The sequence below is a fragment of the Hyla sarda genome, chromosome 1 (assembly GCF_029499605.1).
Source record: "Hyla sarda isolate aHylSar1 chromosome 1, aHylSar1.hap1, whole genome shotgun sequence".
NCBI classification, from domain to species: domain Eukaryota; kingdom Metazoa; phylum Chordata; class Amphibia; order Anura; family Hylidae; genus Hyla; species Hyla sarda.
This window is the reverse complement of record NC_079189.1, coordinates 171,777,503-171,798,444: the sequence shown is the minus strand read 5'-3', so window position 1 is coordinate 171,798,444 and position 20,942 is coordinate 171,777,503. Positions and strand designations below refer to the sequence as shown.

Below are 20,942 nucleotides of genomic sequence, written 5' to 3'. Positions count from 1 at the left end.
GGACGGGAGGGGGGTGTTGTGACGTCACGAGGGGCGTCGCCATGACATCACAGCCACTGTTGCCGTAACCCAGCGTTTGTTTAGAATGCGGGTGCTGCAGGAGATCGTGGGGCCTCAGCAGTGGGACCCCCCCAATCAGACATCTTATCCTTTGGATAGGGGATAAGATGTCCAGCAGCGGAGCACCTCTTTAAGCAGTGAGAAATGATTAATTTGTTGAACCTTAGGCTGATTTTACACTTTTTTTTTTTTTTTTGCAGGGAAAGGTCACAACACATATGTTAAATGTATCCAAAGACCCCCCATTACTTGATGGAGGCAAAACAAAGTTGTAATTTTGGCCATCATTTAGGTACTATCCATCAGGATTTGCAGGATGGAATAGTTCAGCTAGATCCACATGCAGTACATTTTAATGTATGACAGATGCCAAGTGGCATCTAGCATATATATAGGTCAGAGATATACACCTGGTAGTTTCAATACATAGTGTGAAATCAGCATAATATAGTCAACCAATCATTGACTGCAATGGGGACATGCCTCAGTTAGTGATTTAGGCCAGAACGGCTGCTGTGGGGAATCGGGGAAGGTGAATAATGTTGCTTTTTTACTGTAATGCACCAGATATAAAAACTTTTAGTTTGTTGGAATAACCATTAGCCATTTAGGAGATAAGAGGATTGTCATGGGCCCAGGTTATGTAATAGCAACATGACCAGGCAACCCTTTATGTAAACTGACAGAATGGAGGATCACTTAGGTTACGTTCACACTATGGAAATTCAACAATTTCCTTTCTGAATTTCCACAGTGGATCCACATAATTGAAAATCTGCCAGAATAGGTTCTTATGTCCAGATAAATTTCCCATGAACATAAGCCCGTCCCATTGACAAATGGCACTTCTTTGCCAGATTCCCCTGGAAGTTCCTTGGCACACTGACATGTGGGCGGACTTTCCATAATGTGTTTCTTATCATTCTTTTTTTTTATGCTATCAAGAAGGCTATATTACTATTAACAATATGGACTGTGCGTACAAAAATAACAGCACATTTTACTATGCTACGGAACATTTCTACTCTACTCCTGGAGGGTTTGCCTTCAACATAATAAGTATTCTAATCCATCATTGCTTTTTAACCCATCTGACAGTGTAGAACTGGACCATATGGAGGACTCCGTTAGGAGAGGTTTGATAACCATGCAATGTTTGTAGTAAACTGTTGTTTTGCATGTGCTGAAAGGTCTCTTTGTGTGAAGACAAAATGTGGATTGATAGATTGAACAAAACACTTTTTTTTTTTGGAGTTGGCATGTCAGATGTGCTCACTTCCAGGGTTGGTGCCATGTTTAAGGGTACACTCAGTACAGAATGAGTAAATGATGAGGTCACTTCTGCTGAACTAAGTACACAAGAATGGCTTTTACCTGCTTGAATACCATCTTTTAGTCTAAGGCGCCTTTGTTCTTTATGTTCAGCAATATTACACATGTGATGTCAGAAACATAGGGAAAGGATATAGATGTGCATGCCAACAGCCCCCAAGGGCATCTCCATTCACCTCTGAGAAGAAAATCTGTTAGATGAGCCTGACAAAGGAATCCAGAAAAGTTTAGCGATGTTTTACGATGTAGAAAATGAGTTCAAAGGCGGAGGGCTGACTTCAGCCTGCATGTGAAGAGCCCTCTGTGAAAGGGAGTGCAAACTGTTTGTATTAATACTAGCAGAGCGAATCTTACTGAAACCTGAGACAGCAGCCTCTTAGACCTGTCAGAACATATTCTGAATTTTAGCATAGCAGAAATATGTAGGTGTCCCTGGGAATGAGTGCACTCTGAGGATGCTCTAATTTCAGTCTTGGCCAATACAAACAGTCTGTGATGGAAACAGTCAGGAGCAAGGACAAACATCTTCAGTTGCTTGGTGCATTCAGGTTATTTATTGCATAGTTAAAAAGAGTTATAAAAGGTCATAGGCTATAGTTTCCAGCATAACAGCCTTTATAAAGAATCATCAGGAAGGGTGTTAGCTATATTGGTGTGTTACAGGAAGGAAGCCTTTTTCCTTCCATTTTTCTGCATGACTTTCACTGACACGATGAAGCTGGGAAAACTCTTATTGGCCACCAGCCCAAGGCAAGCATGCAATATTTCTGATTGATGGGAACTTCTATTACGGAGGGGGGGGGGGGGGGGGCACCTGGAACACAACTGTTACTAGAAATGTCTCTGTAGTTTGTTTGTTTTAGAAAAATGGACGTGATTTGATTGTTCAGGGTCACGCATCAATGAATCCTTCAGAATTTAGCTTATGTAGCCTAGTAGTAAATTTCCTACATGGCCCTTTGTATTCATGTAGAGCTGCCGTCTCATCATTTATTATGTCATTCACTGATATTTAACAGAAGGGGCATGCAACAGCCACAAGACCTTTTGGACCGTGAAACCTTGTCCCATCTTTGATGGGAAGTTGGCTGGAGATTCTTTTTAAAGCATTTATTTACCAATGATCACTGCAGCATTTACATTTCTGTAGGCTGCAGAGCGGAAATCACCCAGCATGCCTAATTTACATAGTTGTACTCTTTCTATACTGTTTATCTCGTGACTTGTTTGAGGTGTGGCTATCAAGATTGTCACCCATTTCCATTAGTAACCAGCAGAATCATTTTTACAGTTCTGAAAATCAAATAGATTTGTTCTGCACTTTTTTTCTCCCTTTAAATCATAAATAAGTCAGCTTGGTAAACCAATGACTTGTACTTACTGATGTTCAACTGACAGATGGTACTACTTACCATTTGTAGTGAAATTTGTAATTCAACATAAATAAGTATAAATGTAAAAAAAAAAACAAGTCAAAGCAGGACAAGATATGAAAGTAAACTAAAATTAGTATACAAAAATAACCCACTACAACTTTATTATGATATTGAGCAAACAAACAATACCCTTATAGCTAGTGTGAGAGGATGGTTCATTACTCAGTAGGATGACAAACAATATGTAAGTAATTCTAGGACAATATTACTGCCAGGTAGAAATTAGAAAAAAAGAAACCATATATACAGCATACATTTATACAAGATATATATTTTCATAGTATAAAATATTGTGCACAACAGTTTTAGTTGGATTCTCCTGGAAATTAAAAGTAGTCAAATAAATGCCCACTAGATGGAAATAGTGCAGATTATGTAAATTGTGAGAAGAATAAAGGCAGTCTTTCTGCAGCACAATACACAATAACATCCCCTTGCAGATTCTGACTTCTCCATTAAAATCAGTGGAATAAATCTGCAATAAATCTGCTGTGCATCTACAACATAAGTTTCACGTGCTGTAGGTTTAAAATCCACACTGTGGCTCAATTTTCATGTGAATTGTTGTCACAAAGTGTAGATGATATGTGTTAAAATCATTACATACAGAAACCCATGTGAATCTAGCTTCACGTTTTCATGCATTATGATCATAATTATGTGCTCAAGCATTAACTACTTACTTTCATATAAGCTCTTGTGATCGTATAATGGCATATATTTTCATTTGCTAGGTCCAATATTGGCATTTATTCATTCAGTCTAGGCCCAGAGCCTGTTTTGTGTGGCTTTGAGGCTAAGTTTCCACTTGTTTTTTTTTTGGCAAAAATGCCCCAAAAAACGCCAAATCTGCCTCATAGCGTTTTTTTTCAGTGAAAAAATGCTGCGGCCAGATGTTAGCTGCAAGTCAGTAGGGCAACGCAAAATGTCTTTTCCACTTGGCGTTTTTCAGTTTGGCATTTTTAAATCCTTTTGGCGTTTTTTTGCATTTTGCAAAAGGCCCCCCGATGAGGCCACCGACATTGGTGGACTGAAACGTGTAGGGAAGGGCATTGTATATAATCTTGGGTATATGGCCAGTGGAATTTCTAAGTTGACTGTGAATGGTCCTAACTGGCGCATACATTACAGCATTATAAATTATATTGTTATAATGTATTAAAATGTTAGGAGATAGCAAAAGAAAATATCTATAACAGAACAATATAGTTTTTAAGTGATGGAGGCATAGTTTGGTAAGTGGTGGTGGTCTGGATCAAGTAATAATAGCAAGTACCACAATTGCAACCACTATGATGTTAGTAGAAAGAACTTATTAATAGTATTAAAAGCAGGGAGAGATCAGAGGCCTGTTTTGGGCCTAGTAATTTGCAGATATAGTTACATAGTTTGGCTCAAAAAGACATGTATGTAAAGAAAGATCAGCCTGTTACCCTGTAGTGCTGATCCCAAAAAAACAAAAAAATCCCATTAGGTAGAAGCCACTTTTCCTAATTTTAGGGAGAAAAATTCCTTCCTGACTCTAAATCTAGCAACGAGCAACCCCTGGATTAATATGCAATATCAATGTGCTTTTCACATCTTTGTTTAATTTCTGGTGCCTTCTCGCTTCTATGTAATGTTACCCTGCACTGATCAGCTATGGTAATAGTTTCCTTTCTGTAATTAAACCCCCAACCAGAAGCCGCTGTTGGTTTAAATTGTAGGGGGTCATCTCGTATGACATGGCCTACATGGACCAACAGCAGAATCATGGCATTTTAGTTTATTTAGTATACTGAGACAACATTGCTGGATGGCTTCATTAATATATCATGCAATAACATTTGTTCTTCATTTATGTCTGTTAATGGAACCTTATGTAGCAAACAGCAGAACAATGTATAGTAACCAGAATTTCTAAGCTGGTTACAGAAGACCCATAGTATATTTACACGTATTTAGTAGTTGTGCACATGATGAAGTATGTCGTGCCTTATATTTAAATTGCCAATATATAAAATAAATATAATTTGTATATAAATGCATATATAGCGTACATAAAAAGATCAATTATACATGTTTTTGCTACTTCTGTCTGTTTCAGGCTCTTATGCGTCCAGGACGAATAGACAGAATCATTTATGTGCCATTGCCTGATGCTGCCACGCGTCGGGAAATATTTAGACTCCGTTTCCAGAGCATGCCTATTGATAAAGAGGTTAATCTAGATCATCTTGTGTTCAATACTAAGAAGTATTCTGGAGCAGAGGTAAGCATGGACACAATAGACAAAGATTTACATATACAATTTAGAGCATTGTTTTGCAGTTTATACAGTGTGTTTGTGAATACATTTCGATAACACTTGTACTGAGGGCCTTTCATATACTGTAGTACATTCTCTTCTAAATCTGCATTCAGAATGGTTGTATAATAATTAAGGGTACCGTATATACTCAAGTATAAGCCGAGTTTTTCAGCACGATTTTTCGTGCTGAAAACGCCCCCCTCGGCTTATACTCGAGTGATTTCTCCGCCTGTCAATCCCTTCTCAGTGGTCTTCAACTTGTGGACCTCCAGATGTTGCAAAACTGCAAGTCCCAGCATGCCCGGACAGCCATCGGCTGTCCGGGCATGCTGGGAGTTGTAGTTTTGAAACATCTGGAGGTCCGCAGGTTGAAGACCAATGCGGCCTTCATCATCATCCAGACCCCCCCCTTTTAGTTTTCTACTCACCTCCCCTCGGTGGGAAGGAAGGGTGAGCTGGTCCGGGACATCTATGCTGCAGGGACCGTCCGGGGGGGAGGATTAGTCGTTCCGGGCTGTCCATTTTCACCGGGAGGCCCTCTTCTCCGCTCCGGGCCCCGGACTAGTGACGTTGCTTTGACGACGACACACAGGGACATCCGTGCGTAGCAGAAGTACCTGTGCATGAGCGTCCCTGTGCGTCGTCGTCAAGGCAACGTCACTAGTACGGGGCCGGGCCCGGAGCGGAGAAGAGGGCCTCCCGGTGAAAATGGACAGCCCGGATGGTCCCTGCAGCATAGATGGCCCGGACCAGCTCACCCTTCCTTACCAACGAGGGGAGGTGAGTAGAAAACTAAAGGGGGGGGTCTGGATGATGACGAAGGCCGCAGTGGTCTTCAACCTGCGGACCTCCAGATGTTTCAAAACTACAACTCTCAGCATGCCCGGATAGCCGATGGCTGTCCGGGCATGCTGGGAGTTTTATTTTTGCAACATCTGGAGGTCCGCAGGTTGAAGACCACTGAATTGAAGGGATTGACAGGCGGTGATGTTGAAGGGGGGGGAATGATGACGGGGATCTGGATGATGACAGGGTGATGTGGTGGGGGTGAAAATGACAGGGTGATGATGAGGGGGTGTTAATGACGGGGGGTCTGGATGATGAAAGGGGGGATGATGTATTTCCCACCCTAGGCTTATAGTCAAGTCAATAACTTTTTCCTGTGTTTTTGGGGTGAAATTAGGGGCCTCGGCTTATATTCGAGTCATCTTATACTCAAGTATATACGGCAATCCATACAAGCAGGGGTTTTATGGTTTACAGTGTACGATGCAACCTCTTTCTGGTATCCAGGAAGGGCATGATGGCACCAATGGCTTCCAACTTTGGGGTGTCTGTAACATTTTTTTTTAACTAATCGATAGCAAGGAGCAAGAGGACTATTAGATAGGTGATGCAGGAGACATTTTAGGAGAAGCATTCTTCTTTTTACACTTTTAGACTGCAGTATATGTGTCTCTACTCAGTGCGGTACATTTAAAGAGATGACATATTTATACCAGGTCTCATACACTAGTCTGATCTCCACTTCTTTACTGTGCTGTTGGGCATTTTACTGTTAGACCAGCAGATTTAGGAATGCAGTTCTGAATAAGAAAGAAGAAAAGGTTACATTAGTTTTACCCATGATCATTATCCTGAATGTAACAGTAAAAGTCAAGGCAATATTGTGTTACTGCAACATGATAGGAACCTGTGGATTAGTACCAACTATGCACCTAAGGGCCACTGTGGACCACGTCAGTCGGCTCAGATAGACAATGCCACTTTACCCTGCTTATTAGCGTGTTTATTATCCTACAGGTGTTTGTATGTAAATTTGTTCAGACAGGTTTGGGTTTCAAACCTTACGTAAATTGGCAGACAGCTTATCCTTTACTACAATTAGCTAAAGGCAAATCCAGGAAAGATGTTTATAGCAATAACACTAGCATCCTCTAGAACACCGTGTGCTGTCTTGACTCAGACTTTGTTGGCATGCCAGCTATTTGGATGTGTTTGGAAGCCATGTTACATTCCATAGGGCAACATATTAATACAATTGGTCCCAGATTTGTGTTGATTTGCACTAACATGGTGTCTTTCAGATCGCTCTCTCTGTTTGCACTTTGCAGAAGTGTATATGTATTGGATGGTGGCCATTCATAGTCGGTGAAAGCATTGTTTCTGTTGTGCATGTTCCAAATCCATTAATCTCGGCAGCTGACAAAATCAGCAGTTCTCGCATCTGATGGAAGGCACTATGGCTGACATTTATCATTGTCTTTAGACTGGTTTTTGTGTCTAGAAAAGGCACAAAAAGGGTTGCAAGCAGGGCTTATTTGCACCTTTTGGTTTACACATTTCTGCTGATTTTGGCAATACACATACTATGGAAAGCTTTTATGAACTGCGCCTTTTTGTGAAAAGGCGCAAAAAAGGCGCAAAGCCACAAACGTCTCTACACCAGCCCAGACTTAGCTTAGCTTTTTAGTGTAAGTGACGAGAGAAATTTCAGAAAATGTGACCTGCACAAAACTTATAAAATTCTCTGCGACCATTTAATACATTTGGTGCTCCTACACATTATCAGCACACAAAAAAAGGTGTAGAAAAATGCTTCACTTACACCTACAATGATAAATGCCGGCCTATGAGTGTAGTGTTTGTGCATTGTGCTGAATGTCCAGCCTTCCATGTTTTACTTATGAATGTTTTGTTTGTGTGGGGGACCCATCCACAGCTCCCCGAACATTCCACTTCACGTCTTTGTTTAGCAAAATTCCAAACAGGCTTTGTATTTGATCACAGAAGGATCATTCTATCTCTTTTTCAGTGTGGATATAGGAAGTAACTGTGTTTTTTGTCGTGTCATATAAGCAATAAAGCTAATCCATGCATATAATCCTGTATGCAATAACTGTGTGGATGACAAGTTCTACAATTTCTTCTTTTTTGTTATTGCAGTGACAAAAATGTTCCTTATACTGCAAGAAAACATGCTTGAAATGATATCATTAATAATTATGGTACAGAATTGCCTCTGTGTTCTATGTCTGTGTTGCTACATAATGCAAGTACACATTAGGCTATTGACTAATCCATGAACAGAAAGTTTCATAGTCTTACTGCCCTAACAGTAAAGAATCCTTTCTATGATGGTGAAAACCAAGCCCAGAAGCTTCAAGTTACTCCTCTGTTAAAGTGTCAAAACTTTACTAATATTTTTTTGTACGTTAATCCGTTCATTCTTTTTTGTTTCTCACATCTAAACCTGCTCTAGCACTGAATTAGATCTGTTTCATTACTGAGAAATACAGGTACATTGTTGCATTGTATTCCTTTATGTTCATGGTATGCACCTTGGCTGATTGACTTGAGCAAACCATGCCATTGGATTACAGACAGCAAAGAAATCACTCACAAGTTGCGTGACAAGAGTAATGAAATGATTAACAGCTGCATATTTGTTCCTTTGCCTGGGGGGCTTCATATTTCCTATGCGATCCTATCTTTGTATTGTTAGGAGATGTTGTATAATCCTTCCATGTTCTGTCTCTCTGCCCTTTATGACTTTCTCACCTCCTATCCTCCCAGGCTAAAACACTTTGCAGATTCCTCCATCTGTTCTATACAACATGTGCATGCAGTAAAAATGTAGTACAGCACAGTCTGGTAAATTCATGGGCACACATTCAGAGTTCAGAAAGCAGAGATGTTCATGGTTTTCTTTCAATGTAGAGCATTTGGAGAGAAAGTTGAGAAATGTTTGCTCTGAAGTATTAGGTTTCCAACATACACAGACTTTTATCTGCCAGAAATGTGATCTGCCAGGGTGCATTTTTTCGACTGTGGTCACGTCACAGAAATAAGAAGTGTATGGCACAATCGGACGAATTTGGATGATCACTTCCTTTAATGTGCAAGGTCGTTTTTAAAGCTCTTCCAGATTTGCCAGTTTAGTCTGATATGTTGCTGTTGGAATCATTTGTACAAATGATGCTACTGATAATTGTTAAAGGGGTACTTCGCTGCTCAGCGTTTGGAACAAAATGTTCCGAATGCTTAGAGCCCGCTCCGGCAGCTTGGGACATCATAGCCCCATCCCCTCGGGATGTCACGCCCCGCCCCCTCAATGGAAGTCTATGGGAGGGGGCGTGACGGCTCCCATAGGCTTGTATTGAGGGGGCGGGGCGTGACATCACGAGGGGGCAGGCGATGACATCACAAGCTCCCGGCGCTGGGCTCTAAGCATTCGGAAAATTGTGTTCCAAATGCTGGGCAGCGGAGTACCCCTTTAAGCTGCATTCTGGCTAATTGAAGTCCTAAGTGTATGGCCATCTTTAGACTGCTTCCTAGAGATAACATATTTAGTATACCTGCATCAATTTAGAGTACCCTCACTGCATGCCCATCACATTGCCTATTTTGTACTGATTCTAACTCGCAGCCAAATTGATAATTTTACCAGCTAGCTGACATTTCTGATCTTAAAGGGGTACTCCGGGGTACTTTTTTTTAAACTGTAATTTTTATTAAAGATTTTACATGTGAATAAATCCAGACAAGAATATAACACAAAAAGAACATTGCAGAGGCCAAGGCCCCAAATCAATCCACAAGATATGAAGCATAAACAGGCAGGCAGGCAATTGGATCAAGCCCTAGGCAGCCATGAAACAACCGCCCAGCAATCAATAACTAGAAAGTTGTCAGGGTAATCAAATAATCCACCGCCAGTTGACATAACTGAAAAGGCTTGGCAAGCCAAAAACAAGGGAGGGGGTGGAGTGGAGTTAACAGACAGACAACACAAAAGACAGACACAACCAACCACAAAAGGGAAGAGGGAAGGGAGGAAAAGGAAGGGAGGGAAAGAAGGAAAAAGAAGGAAGAGAGAGGAAAAAGTCAAGGCGGCTGTCTATCGGAGAAGCGATCCCAGGGCTCCCAGACCAATAGGAATGAAGGGACAGTGTTATTCAAGGAGGCCGTAAGGAACTCCAATGACCGGATCTCACGGATCCGAGTGAGTAGGTCAGACTCCGAGGGAGGAAGAGGTTTCTTCCAACACCTAGCAATAAGGGTTTTAGCAGCCAACACCATATGCATAAATAGCTTAAAAGGTTTCTTAGCCAGGACAGGGTAAGAAAGGTGAAGAAGATAGACCAGCGGGTCTAGAGGAACTAACACTCCCAAAGCCTCACGAGCCAGTCCTTGTACCATTGTCCAGTATGACCCTATGAGAGGACACGACCAGAATATATGCTCTACTGTACCCAGACCCACCCCACAGCGCCAGCACTGAGGAGGGATAGCAGGGTTCAATCTATTCAACAACTCCGGAGTGTGATACCAACCCATAAGCAGCTTGTACTGGGTTTCTTTATAGGTAGTACAAATAGAGGCCTTAGAAGCCCTTTCCCAGATAACCTTCCATTGAGGGAGGGAGATAGTAGTATCAAGAGCGGTCTCCCAGCGCCTCATATAATTATGCGACACCGGAACACCCTCAGGAGGTTGGAGGAGGAGAGAGTAAATGTCAGAGAGGAGGCCCCTCGTCTGAGGTCCACTCCTGCAAAGTCTTTCAAATCCAGTCGGCAAAGAGACCGACGTGGAGCCCATCACAGTTGACATAAAATACAGCAATTGCAGGTAATGGAAGCGTTCAGACAAAGGGAGATCCCAGCGAGACATCAACTGCTCAAACGGCAAGAGAGAACACTTAAGAGGATCCACAACATCAGCCCAACAAAAAAGCCCCCAAGACCCCCATTCCCGTACCATCACAGATGTCAGACCAGAAGGAAAGTCAGGGTGGTAGAGAAAGGATATAAGAAGAGAAGGAAAAGAGGACAAACGAAACTTCAGAGAGCAGTAGCCCCAGACATACTTTGAGAAAGCCATTGGGCCCAGGAAAGGAGATAGAATAGTAGTTGGTGCCGGAGGGGACCACAGAAGAGCATTAGGAGGATAAGGTGCTAGCCAGAGTCGTTCAATTTGCATCCAGCGGCTGTAAGCATGATAGGAGGACCAAGCCGCAAGATGCCGCAGGTATGCAGCCCAATAGTATTTAACTACATCCGGGACAGCTAAACCTCCCAACTCCCGACTAACAATCATAACCGACATCGGGAGCCGATGCCTCTTCCCGTCCCATATGAAACGAAAAGTAGCCAACTGAAAGGCGCGTAGGGCAGATAGCGGAACCCACACCGGCAATGTCTCGAAAAAATAGAGCAATTTCGGGAGGGTAGTCATTTTCACTGCCGCAATACGGCCAAAAAAATAAATATACTGCGAGCGCCACTTATCTAACAGGGCCCGGATGTCCCGGAAGAGAGGGAGATAGTTAGTAGAATAAAGGGAGGAGTAGTGAGAAGTAATATGAACCCCCAAATATCTAATAGCAGAGGAAGACCACCGAAAAGAGTAGTTAGAGTGTAGCTGGTTAGAAAGAGATGAGGGAAGATTTAACGGAAGAGCTTCTGATTTAGAGAGATTAACTTTATACCCTGAGACCTCCCCATAAGCATGTAGAGTGTTGTACAGATTAGGAAGGGAAATTAGAAGACGTGTGAGGGTAAGAAGAGCATCATCAGCAAACAGGCATATCTTAAAGTCCTTATCATGTAAAGAAACACCAGTAATGTCCGGGTCCCCCCTGATCATAGCCAGGGGCTCAATACACAATGCATAAACCAGAGGGGACAGCCGGCATCCCTGACAGGTTCCATTAGACGGGAAAAACAGGAGAAGGAGCACGAGGAAGCTTAAGAGAGGCAGTGGGAGAGGAGTATAGGCCCATCAATACAGTTAAAAAATTACCCGTGATCACAAATTTCTGAAGGGTAGCAAAAAGGAAAGGCCATCCCAGTCTATCAAAAGCCTTCTCGGCGTCCAAACTAAGGAGTAGCGCTTGCTCAGACCTTCGATTGACTAAGCCAACGAGATCTATTACCCTCCTGGTGTTGTCCCCCCCCCCGGCGGCATGGGATAAACCCAACTTGATCCTTGTGAATGAGGGAGGGGAGAAAAGAGAAGAGTCTGGTCGCCAACACCTTGGAAAATAATTTCAAGTCGGAATTGAGAAGGGCAATAGGATGGTAACTAGAACAATCGTGAGGGTCTTTACCCGGCTTGGGTATCAGAGTGATAAGAGAGTGCAAAAAAGACTGTGGGATCGGTTCATGCCCCATGAAGGAGTTAAAGAGTGGAACAAGCTTAGGGACAAGGGTGGAGGAGAAAGTTTTATAATAGAGGTATGTGAAGCCATCTGGGCCGGGGGAACGACCTGCAGGTAGAGACTTAAGCACCTCAAGGAGTTCCTCCTGTTATAGGTGTATTCAAGACACCCCGATCGGCCCCCGTCAGTGAAGGTAGGCCACAACACGAGAGATAAGATTCAAGGGCAGCAGCCCGCTCCACCAGATCAGACGGCAATTTGGAGGGTAGAGAGTAAAGTTTCATATAATAGTCCACAAAAAGGCAAGAAATAGTAGCGGGATAGTAATGGAGAACCCCAGAAGAATCCTTTAAAGCAGAATGGAATTGAGCAACCGCTCGGTCCCACAGGCGCCTGGCTAACATAGTATGAGCTTTATTGCCGTCTCATAAAAACGTTGTTTAGCAAATAGCAACTGACGTTCAACCTTATGAAGAGCCAGGTCACCCAACAGGGCCTGCGCGGCTACCAAGCTCCGTAGAGTCTTCAAAGAAGGTGCAGACAGCAAGAGAGCCTCCAGGCGAGTAATCTCCGCGCGGAGTTCCCTGGAGCGAGTCTCAGCATCACGTTTAAGTTTAGCGCCAAGGGCAATACAATGCCCTCTGACCACAGCTTTATGTGCCTCCCAGAGGACAGCCTGGGAAGAGACTGAGCCCTCATTGGTAGCGAAATAGTCAGTGAATAGTCCCGGGAAGCGATTTGAGGATAGAATCATTCAATCGCCAGTGGCAAGATCAAAGAGAGGAAGGTGAGGAAAGGAAGGACAGAACAGTGATCCGACCAGGAGATAGGATCAAGGGAGGCATCTGAAAGCATGCGCACCATAGGCAAATTGCCAAAAAAAGTTATCAATACGCGTATGCAATTTATGGGGGATCGAGTAGAAGCTAAAAGAGCTCTCCATTGGATGATTTATACGCCACAAGTCATACAACTAAGACGCCCTGATAAATCGTCGAAAAAGCGACGCTAAGCGCAATTGGGAGGGGGATGTAGGAGCATCAGTCAGTGAGTGATGATCCAGAGAAGGAGAAAAGATGAGATTGAAATCCCCCCCCCAAGCAACCAAGCAGAGGAAGGGTATTTATGCAACTTAGCAACAATTGTACACAGAAAGTGGATCTAAGAGGTATTAGGGGCATATACATTACAGAGCAACAGCGAGACACCACCCAGGACACCCTCCACCATCACATAACGCCCCTGAAGATCTAGATGGGTAGAGGTAACCTGGAGGGGGCAAGTCCTAGAGACCAATATAGCAACCCCAGCAACTTTCCTATCAGAGACAGCTGAGTATACCTGTGGGTAGAGGTGTTGAAGGAATTGGAAAGATCCAGAACAGTCAAAGTGCGTCTCCTGAAGGAAAACTATGTCCGCTTGAAGCCCAATGAGCTCCCTCTGCAACAAGCGCTGTTTAGTAGGGGAATTAAGCCCCTTAAAATTCTAAGAAATGCACTTAACCATGGTGGATTGAAAGGCGAAAGGAATAGCCTATAGGGATTCATACTCACAAAAGCGACCAGAGGGATCAGTGTAGAACAGTGGAGAGGCATTAGCGGGCTCGGCATCCCAGGATCAATTCGCCAAGAGAAGAAACCTGTAGCAAAGAAAAAAGGAAGGAGAAGGGGTAGGAAAGAACATAAGGGGAGGGACACAGACCAACAAGACAACAAGAAATAAAACAACAAATAGCAAAAAAAGGAACCCTTGACTGAGAAGCCAATGCGGAGGTCAAGACCACAACAGTGGACCCTAGACCCAAGCATGGGCACACTATTGCCATGACCTCAAGGGGGGAAATGGGAGACACCACCAATAGAGTGCCGTAAAGAAGACCAAGACCCCACTCCGAGGCCATAGCAAAACAAAGCATAAAGGCTAAAACCATCAGTGACCAAAAAATGCAATAACAGAGTAAACAACAGCATACAATAATAAATCTAAGAGCGCCAACAGTGAAGGGAGGGGAAGGATCCCCAGCAGCCAGGGAAGCAAAGGAATCAGAGCAGGCCTAGGAGAGGCACATCACAGTAAAAAACCCAAGGCCACTCTCATCAAGTTAGGGGAGAGCTGTGGGAGGACCCCCCGTGGCCCACGGAGAGGCCGACTTCTTCTGGGAACCAGCACGTCGGGGTTGGACAGCCTACCACACAGAAGGGGGAGGGGGGGGGGGGCGACATCAGGTCCCAGTCCATCAACTGGGGAGTTGGCAGGTTCAACGTGGAGCAGAAGTCCGGATGGTCCGAGTAGGTACGTAGAACCGCAGAGCGTCCATCCCTACAGGCATGCAACCCAAACGGAAAAGTCCATCTGTAAGGCACCTGATGGGAGCGGAGGACGGCAAGGAGAGGCTGAAGCAAACGTCTCTTCCGGAGGGTCAGCCACGACAAGTCTTGGTAAAGCTGAATGAGGGCCCCGTCAAAATCGAAATTCCTCGAGGAGCGCGCCTTGGACATGATAGCTTCTTTAAGTTGGAAGTCATGCACACAGCAAATTACATCCCATGGAGCTCCTGAGGCAGACTTAGGATGGAGAGCCCTGTGAGCCCTGTCCAACTTGATCTTGTGAGAGGATGGTTCACCAAGTATGAGGTTGAAGATGGCTTCCAAGGTAGCTGGTAAATCCTCATCCTGGGTAGCTTCCGGCAACCCCGAGACCCTGATGTTATTTCGCCTCCCACGATTGTCCAAGTCTTTAACATGAGCATTAAGATCACATAGAATGTCCCATTGGGAGGCGGTTGTAGAATGGAGTTGAGCAATATAGCCCCTGTTAGCATCATGGGCATCTTCCAAGTCCTCTACTCGGTCGGAGACATGTTGGATATCCCGACGCATATCTGCAATCTCAGCCCTGCAAGCCTCCTTAACTTCATCAACTAGTGCATGGAAGTCATCCTTATAAGGAATTCAGGAAATAAGCCGACTCAGGTCAGCAAAAGATGAGGAGGGCAAAGGCAAGCCCGAGCAGGGGACATCCATCTCAGAAAGGGCATCCCAAGAGTTGGAAACCGGCATTGACACGGAGGGCCCCCCAGAGGGAGAGCGGGTGCCCCCCCGCGGAGACATGTTGGAGATGTCCGGCGACAGCATGGTATGCAGCTTGCTCCTCTGCGGCAAGGGCTAGGAGATAGGAGGCGGTATGTAGCAGGCAGCCAGGGGGTCCAGGGGAGCAGGTGAGAGCTCAATATGACCCACAGGAGCAGGGCCACTACGTGGGGGCAGTGTAGAGGAGTGGAGTCCAGCACCTTTATTAGGAAGGAGGCACAGGTGAGGGGGAGGTCAGGCAGTGTGGAGCAGCTTAGCACTGGGGTGGGGAAACAGCCCAGTCCGTCACTGATGGGGATCCAGAAGGCCAAGCCACTGACCCAGGGGCCGGAGAAACTGTTTGCAGGGGCAGCAGAAACAGGAGCAGCAGAGCGCGGCAGGGGGCCGTGACTCACCACAAGCTCCGTCTGCACAGCATCCTCTGAGAAGGCAGCAGCAGGTCCCGGCTCTTGCGTGCGCACACCAGCACGGCACGGGGACAGAGTATGCAAGGCCCCGGACCCAGCAATAGCAGTAGAGGCAGGCAGCAGTCCCGGAGGCACGGACAGCAGTGGAGGGCAGGCAGCGGTGGCAGCGGTCTGCAGTGAAGGACAGCTGCCGGACCGGGAGCGCAATCCCAGAGCAGGCCCAGCAATGGCGGCCAGCGATGAGGGTGCAGAAGCCGGAGGCTCCTGTAAGTACCTCCGGATGCCGCCCGGGGCAGGGGAGGGCAGCCGGGTTGATGCTGAGGGGTGTTTAGCCTGTCAGGAATTCCTCCCCATGGTAGAGGAGGGTCACTGGGATGGTTTAGCAGCAAATTACAGGCCAACGGAGAAGGAGCTGGATCAACAAGCGGCCATTCCTGTCAGCGTCCAGACCACGCCCCTTCTTTTTTTTTTTTTTAAATCAACTGGTGCCAGAAAGTTAAACAGATTTGGAAATGACTTCTATTAAAAAATTTTTACCCCTCCAGTCCTTTTTAGCAGCTGTATGCTACAGAGGAAATTCTTTTCTTATGGAATTTCTTTTTTGCGTTGTCCACAGTGCTCTCTGCTGACACCTGATGCCCGTATGAGGTACTGCCCAGAGCAGGAGAAAATCCCTGTTGCAAATCTATGCTGCTCTGGACAGTTCCTGACACGGACAGAGGTGTCAGCAGAGAGCACTGTGGACAAGACAAAAAAGAAATTCAAAAAGAAAATAATTTCCTCTTTAGCATACGTAGCATACAGCTGCTAAAAAGCACTGGAAGAGTAAAGATTTTTTAATAGAAGTCATTTACAAATCTGTTTAACTTTGTGGCACCAGTTGATTTAAAAAAATGTTTCCACTGAAGTACCCCTTTTAAAGTCTTACTGTCATTCAAAAAAAAAAAAAAAAAAAAACTTTTGACATGACTTGGGTAGAGAAGAGCTTAGCTGAGTGCTTCTCCCTATTTGTTCTAGCGATCAGTGGGTGTCTCAGCACTCAGACTCTGGTCAATCAAATCAACAGGTTTTTAAATGACAGTGACATTTTTAGGGTACATGTAGTCTACAGCTACACTCTTCCTTTATCATTGGAACTTGCTCCTTTTCAGATGAGTCCTCCTTGGCCAAAAAATTGCAGCAGTTCAATATCCTCACACAAATGCAGGAGAGTGACATCACAAAAGACCATTTGCGCTGTTCTTTTGCATTTCTGCTTGTTACTAATGACCTTTTCAGCTTCTCCACTGTGCTTTGTGTAAACATTCATTCATGATCACAAGACCTATACTCCTTTTCATCCTGTTCAACTTTCCCAGCTGTTTCATTGCTTCCTTCCTGTGGCTTTATTTAGTCTTTGTTACTTAATCAACCATTCAAATACCATAGCTATATGTTCATACTCCCCATCTCCCATGCTTGGCTATTTCATTACTTGGATCCATGTAAAGAAATCTGTGTCTGGGCAGCTGTTTGAAGACTAAAAACTTTTCAGCAGATTCCCTCACAGTCCATTTCATATGAATCAATAATATTCTATTGTATTTTCATCTTTTTTGTTGGAAGTTTTAACTGCAGAATGTTCAAAATAATGTGAGATATGTGACCTCTGAGTTTAAATATTAAGGCCATGAAGACAGGAACATTTCATATAAAGTAGTTTTGCTAAGTAGTTTTGCTAAGTAGTTTTGCTGTAGCTTGTAGCTGGGGGCTGCCGTTAATAGACGACTTGCAGCAATCACTGCGGCCGGCTATTAACCCTTTAGATCGCCGCTGTCAAAGTCACCACCCGATCCACTGTGGAGGTAGCCGGGGGGGCTTACCTCTCCTCCAGCACTGGTTCTGGCTCTGTGACTGATAGAGCCTGGCTAAACCAGGGTTTATCAATTGAGCGCAGAGCACACAGATCAATGTGGTTCTATGGAACTACATTGATCTGTTTGTGGAATCAACTGATTCCTCCTAAAAGTCCCCTAAGGGAAATAAGAGTGTAAAAAAAAATAAAAAGTTGAATAAAAAGTTTAAAAAAACATCCATTAACCCCTTCCATATTAAAAGTTTGAATCCCCCCTTTTCTCAAATTCCATATAAAAAATATGTAAACATAATAAAAATAAACATATGTGGTATTGCCGCGTGCGCAAATGTCCTAACTATAAACATATAATGTTAATTAAACTGCATAGTCAATGGTGTTTATGTAAGTCCAAAATTGCTTATTTTTTGTCACTGCGTAGAATTGGAAGCCCGCAAAAGTTACAAAATGGCATTTAAAAAAAAAATTTTTACCCCACAAATATTTTTTTCTGGTTTCGCTGTAGATTTTGTGGTGAAATGATTGATGTCATTACAAAGTAAAATTTGTGATTTTTAGAAGGTGAGGAGGAAATAACGAAAGTGCAAAAATTAAAAATGGCCCGGTCCTTAAGGGGTGAAATAACATAACACAAATGTGCAAGACCTACAAAGATTAAAACAGTTAAAAAGGTTTTAACTGAACCATCTCCACAACTAGGGAGGCCCATGGACTCCTTCACCAAGTCACCTGTCCTAATGATAAGTTATAATGCTATGGCCCCATGATATATAATACCAATTCTCATATATGGGTAAAGGGAGGCACATACAATAAATTGTTAACAATAAGTCTGAAATAACAACATGAATTCCCAAGTGTACAATCCTACCCCAATACATGAATCGAGGAAATATGCCAAGCCTTCACATCAGGTTTAAACTGAGGACCAGCCAGTGAAAAGCAAAAAATATTACACCCTGACAGGTGCCCCAACGAAACCCCATGCGTTCTGTTGCCTGTGGGCAACTTCTTAGGGGTGTAAACAACAACAATGTCTGGTCTTTGGATCTCAATTCAAACCTGTTGTGAAGGCTTGACATATTTCTTCCATCCATGTATTGGGGTAGGGTTGTACTCATTGGGAATGAATGTTATTATTTGAAACTTAAAGGGGTTATCAAGGAAAAAAACTTTTTTTATATATATCAACTGGCTCCAGAAAGTTAAACGGATTTGTAAATTATTTCTATTAAAAAATCTTAATCCTTTCAGTACTTATGAGCTTCTGAAGTTAAGGTTGTTCTTTTCTGTCTAATTCCTCTCTGATGACACTTGTCTTGGGAACCGCACAGTTTAGAAGAGGTTTGCTATGGGGATTTGCTTCTAAACTGGGTGGTTCCCGAGACACGTGTCATCAGAGAGCACTTAGACAGAAAAGAACAACCTTAACTTCAGAAGCTCATAAGTACTGAAAGGATTAAGATTTTTTAATAGAAGTAATTTACAAATCTGTTTAACTTTCTGGAGCCAGTTGATCTATAAAAAAAAAGTATTTTCCCGGATAACTCCTTTAATGTGAACGATCTATTGTATGTGCCTCTACCCATATAAAATAATAGGTTTTATATATATATATATATATATATATATATATATATATATATATATATATATCTAGGGACTAGAGCATCTAGATCATTTAACATATCATCACCCCCCCCCCCCCCCAATCTTTGTATATCTTGCACATTTGTGTTATGTTATTTAATAAAGAGGTGTGCACCTTTTATGATGTATGTCTTTTTCTCCCTTTTGGTAGTAAATCACAGAGGATCACAATGATCATCCAGTTCTTTATCTTAATTTTAAATAGAGCAGGATTGCGAGAGGATGTATTCATTTTCAGCCGACAGATTTGCATAGCCTAGGGCTGTGGGTAGAGCCTGTATATATATTATGCATATATTTTTTGGGGGGTTAAAAATGATTTGTTACATCATCTGTGTTTTGAATATTGCTATATGTACTTCTTCTACATATGATTACTGTATATTGGATTTGTGTGGAAATGGATGGGTGGATGCAGCTGTAAGTACATGGAGGTTAAAGTGCATATCTACTGGCAGGAATACCTAAAATTCACTTTAATATATAGCTTGGAGAAGTTAACATTTCTTGTAACTTTGCGAATATTTTAACATACTTAACATTTTATTTTAACATTCTTTTATGGCATCCTATAGGCTGTCAATAAGATATGGGTTATAAAATGTAACAAAACAACCTGGATGTGCCAATAGAATTTCAGCAAAGCCACAGGGATTTTAATATTTCTCTAGCTGCCATTCTCTTCTGCGAGATCACTTATGGATTAAACCGTAGAATAGGAAATTATTAAATCTCGGAATTATTAAGTCTCTCTCCATCCCATTGTCATGTCTTACATATAATGAAGCCTATTATAGCTTTGATGGATCTGTTTTCGAATGGATACTGTCAAATCTTGACAGACTCCATTGAATTTAATAGGATCTGTTTGGTTTCTTGTGTTTATGAAAGCAAGCATAGCACGGCAAACTGTACTGTTCCTGGTGTCAAAAATAATAGGCTGTATGGGCCCCATAATGGCAAGTAAACAGATCCCAATAATAATATTAGTAACTATGGGAAACACAGTCACCAGTACATTGCCTAGAACAATGAGGCTGATGTTGTGTTTTGCTCTTTTTATATGTTTTCTGTCCTTGGCGTGGAGTTGAGGTTGAGGATTTGTTTTTGGATCTTGGCACATTGTCTTGGTCTGCGGTGTGATAGAAAAGATCAGTCTGCTGTTGATTAATCAGAGGGTAGACGTGCCTTGGCTGCCAGTGAAGCTTTCTTTTTTTATTTCAATAAATAGACCATGCTTGTTGTACAATAGTTGACAAGCCTTGTGTATTTATGCTTTTCCTGTCCTTATTAAATATTCTTAATCCACCTCCTAACTTTGTGTGAAATTCTGCATCTTGTGGTTGGTCTCTTCTTTTAGTGTTTGGCTGGTTTCACTTCTGCTGGTATGTGTATGTACCACAACAGTTATACACAACATAACTTGGCTCACGGGAACGGCATCTTAATCAGGGGTGTCATCCTAAAAGGAAAAAATGTCTTAATGTTTGAAGCAGCTATCCAGGTAGCAATATATTTTTGGGGCGTGATCATGAAAATAAAGGGCGGATGTTCAAATGGGGACTGTAGTAAGGTATTGGATGACTTTTATGCCTCATGTAAAAATAAAAGTTATGGAAACTGAGGTGTTCGTTGCAAACAGGTTTAATCAGGTTACTAGC

General features: G+C 43.0%; 1 protein-coding gene across 3 annotated transcripts in view; it reads left to right on the top strand.

Annotated features, from left to right (window-relative positions):
- AFG2A (AFG2 AAA ATPase homolog A) overlaps window positions 1-20,942 on the top strand; it is a 436,735-nt gene that overhangs the window by 380,667 nt on the left and 35,126 nt on the right. For 2 of the 3 annotated variants that reach the window (XM_056563833.1, XM_056563838.1), the window contains one exon: window positions 4,915-5,079. In XM_056563833.1, the coding sequence (XP_056419808.1) occupies window positions 4,915-5,079 (165 nt within the window). Of the gene's footprint in view, window positions 1-4,914; window positions 5,080-20,942 lie in introns of those variants that run through there. The other variant, XM_056563848.1, reaches the window with a different exon arrangement.